Source organism: Chionomys nivalis, chromosome X, assembly GCF_950005125.1.
Source record: "Chionomys nivalis chromosome X, mChiNiv1.1, whole genome shotgun sequence".
Taxonomy (NCBI): Eukaryota; Metazoa; Chordata; class Mammalia; order Rodentia; family Cricetidae; genus Chionomys; species Chionomys nivalis.
Window position 1 is genome coordinate 13,324,025 of NC_080112.1, and position 10,183 is coordinate 13,334,207.

General features: G+C 36.2%; 1 protein-coding gene across 1 annotated transcript; it reads left to right on the plus strand.

Annotated features, from left to right (window-relative positions):
- The first annotated feature begins 9,035 nt into the window (after positions 1 to 9,035).
- On the plus strand, positions 9,036 to 9,775 carry LOC130867488 (signal recognition particle subunit SRP54-like). The gene has a single exon (XM_057759530.1). The coding sequence runs from the start codon at positions 9,053 to 9,055 to the stop codon at positions 9,773 to 9,775; it is 723 nt and encodes a 240-aa protein (XP_057615513.1). The 5' UTR covers positions 9,036 to 9,052.
- Positions 9,776 to 10,183: the final 408 nt, after the last annotated feature.

Below are 10,183 nucleotides of genomic sequence, written 5' to 3' on the forward strand. Positions count from 1 at the left end.
AATTTCTAAAAGTAACTGATGGATTTGACATTGGCCCAACATAGTCATCAGGAAATGCATATCAAAGTTCCAGTGATGGCCGGGCGGTGGTGGCGCACGCCTTTAATTCCAGCACTCGGGAGGCAGAGACAGGTGGATCTCTGTGAGTTCGAGACCAGCCTGGTCTACAAGAGCTAGCTCCAGGACAGGCTCCAAAGCTACAGAGAAACTCTGTCTCGAAAAACAAAAAAAAAAAAAACAAAAAAAAAATGGTTTCAGTGATGGCATTCCATACTAAAAGTCAACAACAAATATAATTGTTAGCTCTTCCATTGTGATTACTACTCTGGTTCAGATTCTTATGAACTCTGGTCTGTAGTGGTAATGCAGCTCTCTGGCAAGCTTCACCATTTTCACTCTGGACATCTTGTTGCTGTTACTATATTCAAAGCCTTTCTTATAAAATGGGGGTCAGATTTGTAGCACTCATGTTTTAAGTTTGTCCTTTACTCCCCATTGTTTTAATGACAAACATTCTTAGTGTGCTTTGTATAGCCTTTATCTTGAGATGCTCTCTACTCATGTGCTCCATTCATACCATCTTCTCTCTGTTAACTTTAAAAATATTCCTCTTTCTCTTTATGTATCTTATGCTACTTGTTGGGAAAACAAAACTCATTTTTATTTTGGAACACATTAGTTCATTCCAAGCCTCTTTGCCTGTTGCAAAATTAACTTTCTCTTCCTCTTTTCCCTGGCCAACAATAAAACATATGACAACATTTGGCATAGTTCATAAAACACATCATTGCTTCTGTGACTCGCTCTTCTATCTCCTGTGTCGAGATAACATTTTGCATTTAATCAGAGTGCAATAATGCCTCTGGTTGTGTGTAACAAGCACCATTTTACATGCTTGCCTCCTCTACTGTCTCATGAACCCTTGAATTGTGACTCTGTCCATTTAGTATCTACCATAGTATCCTATTCCTTGTAGAAACTCAATAAATGTTTGACAAAAATAAAATATTCTTTAACACAATTTAATATACTCATGCCCTTAAGCATTCTTTATCAGGTCTAGACTTCTGTAGTATAGAAATAACATATGGAGCATAAGCCTACAGTAAAGGCTTATTATCTGTATGTCTAAAGGTAGGGAAGACAATCAGTGTCATTAGAAGACTTGCATATTCTGGGCATCTCGACACTGAGCAAGACCACCCTTTCCAAAAATGGCTAATTGGATTTTTTTTTAAAGGTGTCTCTCGAGTCTGGAGCAAATCACAACTTCAGGTTCTTTTCTGCAAGAGCTAAATGTTCAGAAATTCTTTCAAGAGGAGGATATAAGTGAGCCTGGGGGCACATAGCTGTTATCCTAGTTACTCAGGAGGTAGAAGAATTACCAGTTTGTGGTCAGTCTAAGCTACAAGAGTTTGAGGGCATCCTTCTAAATCTAGTGAGACCGTGTTTCAAGGTAGAAAATAAACAGATGGCTGGGGATATGGATATTATTCTATTGTAAAGCCTACTTCTAGCATGCAGGATGCCTTAGAATCAATCCTGGGTACCACACAAATGTGGTTATCATAGTTTTTGTTTTTTTCTCCAGGATGGTTAGTCTTAACTGCCAACTTGATGAGCTCTATAATTACGTAAGAGAGAAATCTTTGGAGGGGATGTGTGAGTTTCCATATTTGGTTAATTGAAGTAGAAAGGCCCACCCTGACTATATGCACCACTCTGTGTTCTGGGGTTACCAGCTACCTAGAAATGAGAACGTGAGCTGAGCATCAGCATTCATCTCTCTCTGCTTCCTGACTGCTGATGCAGTGTAATCAGCTGCTTCCAACTCCTGCTCCAATGACTTCCCCACCATGATGGACTGACTATAGCTTTAAAAGGTGAGATGCCATAGTCCTTACTCTTTTGAGTTACTCTGTATCAGATATTTGTTCACAGCAATGAAAAAAGAAACTATTATACATCCATTTTCTTTAAATAAAAACCGCTTTCATTTTTCATGGTCATGTCAATAAATCACATATGGATTTACATGGGTTTAAAAAATCAGAGATTGAAGCTTTCTGTTTCAGGAGATTTCAGATAGTTCTAGTTTTTATGAAATGCTTCAACCATTTAGAAAATGTCTGAACACTTACGTTGAGGAAGTTACATAAGAAGGGAGGCTGGGTACTGGAAAGCTAAGTCATTTTTTTAGACACAGCACAGTGTTATGAAATATTTATAGCTTCACTGTAGCCCTGAACTGATGATTGCTTTCTCCATGAGACTTCTGGGTTTTTGTCATAGTCATATATTACCTTCAAATAACTACTGTAATAGTCCTCCAAGGAGACCCACCTCACTCTCCTGAACATGTTTGCAGAGATGTTTACAGCTGGGTGATTTGTTTTGCTAACATAAATCTGGCACCTGAAGCATTGTGATTTAAATTTTCTTGCATGATGAATGGCGATCTCTGAAGTTCACATTATTAACTTAATTGTTCCAGATGCTCCTCCCAGCTCCACTGGGAGCTTCATAGGCGATAATTATGTGGCCAATGCCCACACTTGTTGTTGTTTGTATGTCATTCAGGACCTCTTAAAATTTTCCTTTGAAACAGACATAAGAGTTGAAGTTAAGATATGTCAAGAGCTCTAGAGGGGAAAAAAGGGTGCGTTTTCTCCCAGCCTTGATATGAGTAGAGAAACTAGTGGTGCAGGGCAGAATTAAAAGTGAAACTTTTGATTCAGTGCCAGTAGATGCTTTCTAATAGCCACACTGGACAGAGGTCTTGTATACTTACAAATAAGAAAGGCTCCATGATTTTCATTAGGGAAGTTTTAGGGGTGGCAATCCAATTTCAAGTGGATGACTGAGTAACTGGGCTGAAAATCTACCTTTGTATATAGGTTGATATTCATTTCCTTTGCATATATAAACTGACATGAAATTACTGGATTGTAACTTATTTTATACCACAAAGAATTAATGAAATCCTTACTACTTTCCATATCTGTATTTTTCTCAGTTCCATCTTTAAATTGTCTTCTTTGCATATAGTAGCATGCCCATGAGGGTAACATTCTATTGCTTCCACAGACTTATACACAGTGTTCATCACTACCTAGTAGACTCTTTCAGGAGATAGCTCTGAACTTTGCCCATACACTTATTGGAAGACAAACCCAGACACAATATCACTCAAGTAATATTTATATGTATATTTCTAAAATATAAAGAACATATTTTAAACATATTATAAATCATCATCATATTTCAAAGTCATTCGTTACTATAAGACATAGTAAGTGTTCAATACTTCTCAATATTGTTATTTTAAAGTAGGCTTGTGATTTTCTTAAATCTCTTTAAATCGATGGGCTTTTCTTTTTAGCTTTTTAAAGGAATGGGAACATAAAAAATATTCAAAGACTATCATTTTATTATTAAATTTTGACTTTAAGATAATTATATATTCCCAGAAAGTTACTAGAAATAATAATAATAGAGACATCATGTACTTTTGACCCTATTTTTTCAATAGTAAGCAGCACATTGTAAAAAAGATTATTGCAAAATACAGACAAGACACAGAAAAATTTACTTCACCCAAGGAGTTCCTAGCCATTTTCCTCCTGCCACTAAAGCTCCTTAATCTTTATCAGCTATTGAACTGTTCCCAATTCATCGTGGTATCATTTTAAGAATGCTACATGAATGAAATCATATGGTATTTAAGAAGTGAAGTTTCAATTCAGCAAAACTCTCTGACCCAAGTTGTTGTGAATCTCAATAGCGCATTCATTTGTGCTGATAAATAATGCTCAGATTTATGGATATGCCAGAGTTGGTTTAGCCAACAGGAGTTGAATAGCACCTACAAGAGCACCTAGAAGAGCATCTGTTTCTTATTTGGGGCTCTTAGATAAAGATGTGATACACACACACACACACACACACACACACACATATATATATAGTGCAGGGTTAAATTAACACAAAGTCACAAAGTTCCATTTTTCTGGGATAAATGCACAAGTATAAATTTCAAAATCATGTGAATTGAAATTTCTTTTAAGAAACTAATGTTTACTAGACAGATGTTTACTGGCACCTATTTGGCCAGTCACTGGTACTTCATAATGCTCTTCCCATTGGGTCTTCTGTTTGGTCTGGATACATTTTGATTTCCCAGTTGCTGCCTTCTTGAGCTTGTGGAGCATAAAGTATACTGTGTCCTATGGGTTCCTATGCCAGTCTGTTTCATTCTACCCTCTATCTTTCAGAGTCTTCCTAATTTTGTTTAAAATGATACCTAAGCATGTTAGCTGTTCTTAGTAAGACTAATAGAGGTAATAAACCTCTACTCCACATCCCCAGGAGCAGAAGACCCTGGGCTGTATTTTGATGATTATATCTGTAAAGTCTATTTTCTCTCTGCTTTCCAGATCAGTAAACTTCATTGATTTATTTTCGTTAACTGTTTTCTCTTTCTGTAATCCACACTCTGCCATTCGGCACAACTCACAAGATTTTTGTGTTTTTCCATTTCCTTTTTGTAAATGACCTTTTCCTCTTTCCTGAGATTTTTAAATTTTTGTTTATAAAGAATATGTACAGCTTTCTTAAACCAGTTTTATGAGTATTGCCTTAAAATTTTTATGAGAAAATTCTAGCATTTTCATTATCGTAATTTTAATATTTGCTGTTTGCCTTTTTAAAATTTTTATGAGAAAATTCTAGCATTTTCATTATCTTAATTTTAATATTTGCTGTTTGCCTTTTGTAAATTTCAGAACTTATTACCATTACTATATGTAATTTTATCATCATCACTATTATATCCTTATAATGAAAAAAGATTTCTTGTATCCTGGATACAAGAACATTATGAACTCTCTATTTTATTTCACCTTCTTCTTAGTAAGAAATCCGTTTGTTGAAGTGTATGTGAACGGCTCCATGAATGTCAAATATTAGCTACCTTCTGAGCCCCACCATTATCTGTCTCCCCAGAAAAACAAGATACTAACTCACACAACTTTATTACAGACAACTAGAAAATTAAGCTTCTTCTTTCACTGAGTGACATCTTTCTGGTGGATGTGGAAAACTGACTCTCATCCTTTGATCATTTCCCTTTCTACTGAACACCATGCCACCAGAAGTGGTAGAATAGATGAATAACTCACATTGCCTTATTGTCACACTGTAAATTGGGAGTTCATCTCATTACTGGAAAATGGCACTAGGAAAAAGGAAAGAGAACTTACAGTGCTGTGACTAGTTCTGCTTCAAGGTCACTGCTTGGGATTATTACTCATAGATAGGTTGGTTGACATTACAGTACCAAGACAAGCAGAATATCTCCTATTCATATTAGCTGGAAGATGTAAGGCCACCTCCCTATGGAAGAAATAGTATTTATTACTACTGTCAGACAGAGAATAGAATCTATAGAAGCTACATGCATGATAAATGCTGCCAAATTCTGACATTACCCTAGCATCAGCAAATATACAACCACACTTTGCCAACATCAGTTAATAATATATAGATGCTATTCCTTTGTGAATATGATTAGCAATAGCTATATATTGGTTAATAAATATCCTCCCCAATCCCTTTGTTAAAATCTTTTTTTTTTACTGTTACTTTGTTGCCTTGTACTGATATTTTTTGAGATACAGTTTCACTATATAACTTTGGCTGACCTGGAATTCTTTATGTAGAGCAGCCTGGCCTTAAACTCCACTCTCTGCTTCCCAAGTGTTGGAGTTAAAGACATGAGCTGCCACACTTGGCTATTTAAAGGTGAAAAGTGATAGAACCTTTAAGAGGTACAGCCTAGGAGGTCTTCTAGCCATTGAGAGCATGTCATTGAAGGAGATACTAAGACCACCCGCCCCAATTCTTTTTCCTTTTATATCCTACACATGAATTGAGCATCTGTATTCCCCAATATGGTTCCTACAATTATAAGCTACTTTGCACAAGCCTCAAAGAAATAGAGCAACAAACAATGGACGGAAACTTTCAAAACTGCAAACCCAAAATAAAACTTCCTACAAACTATCTCAAGTATTCAGTTACAGGAATGGGAAACTGACTAAGCACAAAATGTTGTGAACATTCCTGATTTGAATAGGTTCTTTGGTAGACATGAGTCTTGATTTATTTCTCTGTATAATGGGGGTGTGTAAAATTACCAAGGCAAATGTTATTATTATACCAACCTTTTTGAAGAAGTGTCAAACTGTTTTCTAGAATGGCTACACCATTTTACATTCCCAGAAGCAATATGTAAGACTTCACATTTTCCCATGCTTTTCAATGCTAAGCAAGACATTTTGATTACAGCAATCTTGGAAGGTATAAACTTATATCCACTTGTGCTTGTTTGGTTGCATGCTTGCTTGCGATAAGCTCATAAAATATGAGCAAATTTGGTCATGTACATGTGATTTATTAGGTCCCAGCCTCCCAAGTGCTGAGGTTGTAGGTATGAACCACCCCATCTTGTTCATTATGGTTTTAAACTGAAGTCCCTGATGTTAATGATGTTAGGCATCTTTCTTCTTCCTGTCCAGTTGCCTAGCCTCTTGGGAAAATGATAATTTAAATCTGCTCTCCTTTTGTCAGTTGGGTTTTTTTTAATTATTTATATCTAAATTGTAAGTGTTCCTAATGTCTAATGGCTACATTCAAGTCCTTTATCAGATATATGATTACCAAACTTTTCTCCAGTCTGTGGGTTAGTTTCCTGCTGTACTGGTGTTGGTGTTTATAGTATGTGTTTTTAAATATTGATGACATGCAAGCTTTAGGTTTAGCTTGTGCTTTTGAAATGAAACAGTTTTCAAGAAACCATTGTTTATTTGACTCTCTTAGACTTCCAAGGGTTTTTATGCTTCTGCTCTTAAAGTTGGTGTATAATTTCTTTGACTATCTTTAGAATTAAATGAAATTTTGACTTTAAGAATGAGTTGTAAGTTATTCCTTTGTCTTCTACATTTTGGAACATATTTGTGAAGAATAAATAATAATTCATCTTTAAATTTTAGATAAATACACCATTCAAGCAATCTGGGCCTCAGTTCATCTTAGGATATTTTTAAATTACTAATTTGGTTGTATATACAAGTGATGATTCTATATGTAAGTTATTACTTAATATCATGTAGGTAATGTGTCATGTAAAAATTCAAAATAATTGAGATTACTGATAATGTAATATTCTACATTTTTATCTTTATGGTAATTGAAAGACTGTATCCACTTAGAAAATCACCAAATTAAACACTTCTAAAATATTCTTTTTTCAATATGCTTACTATACATAATTGCAGTGATATCTTATTCGTATTTTAATAAATAAAGCTTTCCTGAAGATCAGAGTGCAAAGCTAAGCCACAAGAGACCAGGGAGTGGTGGCCCACACCTTTAATCCCAGTACTCGGGAGACAGAGGCAGACAGATCTCTGTGAGTTCAAGGCTACCCTGGGCTACTCAAGATTGATCCAGAAACAGATCCAGGTGGTGGTGGCAGCTCACACCTTTAATACAAGGGTTTGGGAGTCACACACCTTTAATTCCAGTACTACGGAGGAGGAGACAGAAGCAATATGCCTGGGCGAAGAGAGAAATATAAAGGGGAAGAGACAAACTCATTGAAGTGTAGAGTCGGAGGTTTGATGGAGACACAGTACAGTCTAGGCAGTCTGAGGATAGCCCCTTTGGTCTGAGCATTGATAGAGGTAAAACGTCTCTCTAGTGGCTTACTGTTTTGCTTTTCTGATCTTCAGCTTTAACCCTGTCTTTAATACCTGTCTCTGGTTTTTTATTATTCGTGCTACACATAATTAGTGATTTATGTAAAATTTCATCAAATATTAACAGGTTTGTATTACAAGGAAGTAAAAACAAATTTTGCAGACCACTTTTAGAAAAGGGTTTAGGATTATCTACTAAAGGTGAAATGTATGTAACTGTATATAAGCAACAATTTATCTCTTAGAAATATATATATGTTTCAAGATTTGTTAAATATATGTATGTTAAAATATATGTATGTTAGCATTATTTATTGTACCATTAAGTCAGAAATCAGTATATACAGTCATCAACAATAGAATAGGTTGAGGTATAGTCACACAATAAAATAGTGTAGGGTAATAAAAACAATATAGCTACATTAACAATTAAGATGAATCTCACAAATGTAATGCTAAATCAAAGCCGGAAGTCCCGTCAAATGCATGCTTAAAAATTAGTAGATCTTTGGGATTTTTTTTTTTAAATTATCACTTGAAGTTTATTTTGCAGACTTTCCTTCAATATCATGTAATTTACTGATCGAGACTGTTTATAGATGCTTGGCTTTTGAGACAATTAAAAACCTTTACGAACTAAAATTTGACATCATGATTTAACTTAAGAAGTGTTATGACGGTGAAATGAACAGAAGATTTAAAGCAGGAATATGATGACTTCTGAAACAACCGGCCACTTCTCCCTTCTGTCAGAAGGAAGACAGAAGGAAAATGGTGAGGAAAGAAAGAGGGCAAGACAGGCAAGAACATTCTTCTCCCCCACTTGCAAAAGGGAGGGAAACTCTGAGGCCTAAGCAGATAACATAATCAACCATGTCAGTTTCTATTAAGGCATCTTCTTTATATGTTATTGAATCCCATCATGCCTTTCATATTGCCAGCAGCACCTTGTTGAAACTGCCTCATCATTGACTGAAGTCCTGCCATGCCACCCATGTGATGAAGAACTCGAGGATCTATCATTTTGGCCATTTGTTGATTCAATTTTGCCATCTGTGACTGACTCACATTCTTAGACATATCACCACCTTTGAAAAGTCCTTTGATACCACCCATCTTTTTCACCATCTGTGCAAACTTGGTATACTGCATCAGAAGCTCTTGGACATCTCTTGTTGACACACCTGAACCTCGGGCAACTCTCTGGATTCTGCCTGGTTGCTTACTAAAGACCTTGGCACCATCTGTACTGTCCAGTTCTTGGTCATTCATTCTATGGAAGCTATACAGAAATGGATCCTGTCATCATTGCTTCTGAAGGAGTGGAGAAATTCAAAAATGAAAATTTTGAAATTATTATTGTTGATACAAGTGGTCGGCACAAACAAGAAGATTCTTTGTTTGAAGAAATGCTTCAAGTTTCTAATGCTATACAACTGGATAACATTGTTTATGTGATGGATGCGTCCATTGGACAAGCTTGTGAAGCCCAGGCAAAGGCTTTTAAAGATAAAGTAGATGTAGCTTCAGTAATAGTGACAAAACTTGATGGTCATGCTAAAGGAGGTGGTGCTCTCAGTGCAGTTGCTGCCACAAAAAGTCCAATTATTTTCATTGGTACAGGGGAACATATAGATGACTTCGAACCTTTCAAAACACAGCCTTTTATCAGCAAACTTCTTGGTATGGGTGACATTGAAGGACTGATAGATAAAGTCAACAAGTTGAAGCTGGATGACAATGAGGCACTTATAGAGAAGCTGAAGCATGGTCAGTTTACATTGCGAGACATGTATGAACAGTTTCAGAATATGAAAATGGGCCCATTCAGTCAGATCTTGGGGATGATTCCAGGTTTTGGAACAGATTTTATGAGCAAAGGAAATGAGCAGGAGTCAATGGCAAGACTGAAGAAACTGATGACAATAATGGATAGCATGATCTTTGGGAATTTTATGTCATGTGTTTTCATCATATCTACCCCTCTTAGGTATCTACCCAACTATCTGTTCTAGTTTGTTTGTTGTTTATATACATTAAGTCAAACTTGCAATGAAAATATATTCTTGGGTGTATGCCTTTCCATGCCAATAGTTCTTCAAACAGAGATGGGACTTAACACCACCTCTCCTCTGTCTGGTGGAATTTAGTCTGACTTGAGCTTCCATGGGTTTTGTGTATGCTGCCAAAACCACTCTGAGCTCCTAAGTGTAGCTGACCTGTCCAGAAGACACTGAGTTTCCCTGTAGTTGTCCACCACTTTGGCCCTTTCTAACTCCCTTTCCACAATAAACCTTGAAGGGAAGAGATATGATATAGTTGCTTCATTTAGGACTGAGCATTCTGAAGTCTTTTATTCTCTGCATCTTGTTTCTTTGTGTGTCTCTACATCTTGTAGGACTTTTTGATGAGAACTGGGAGAT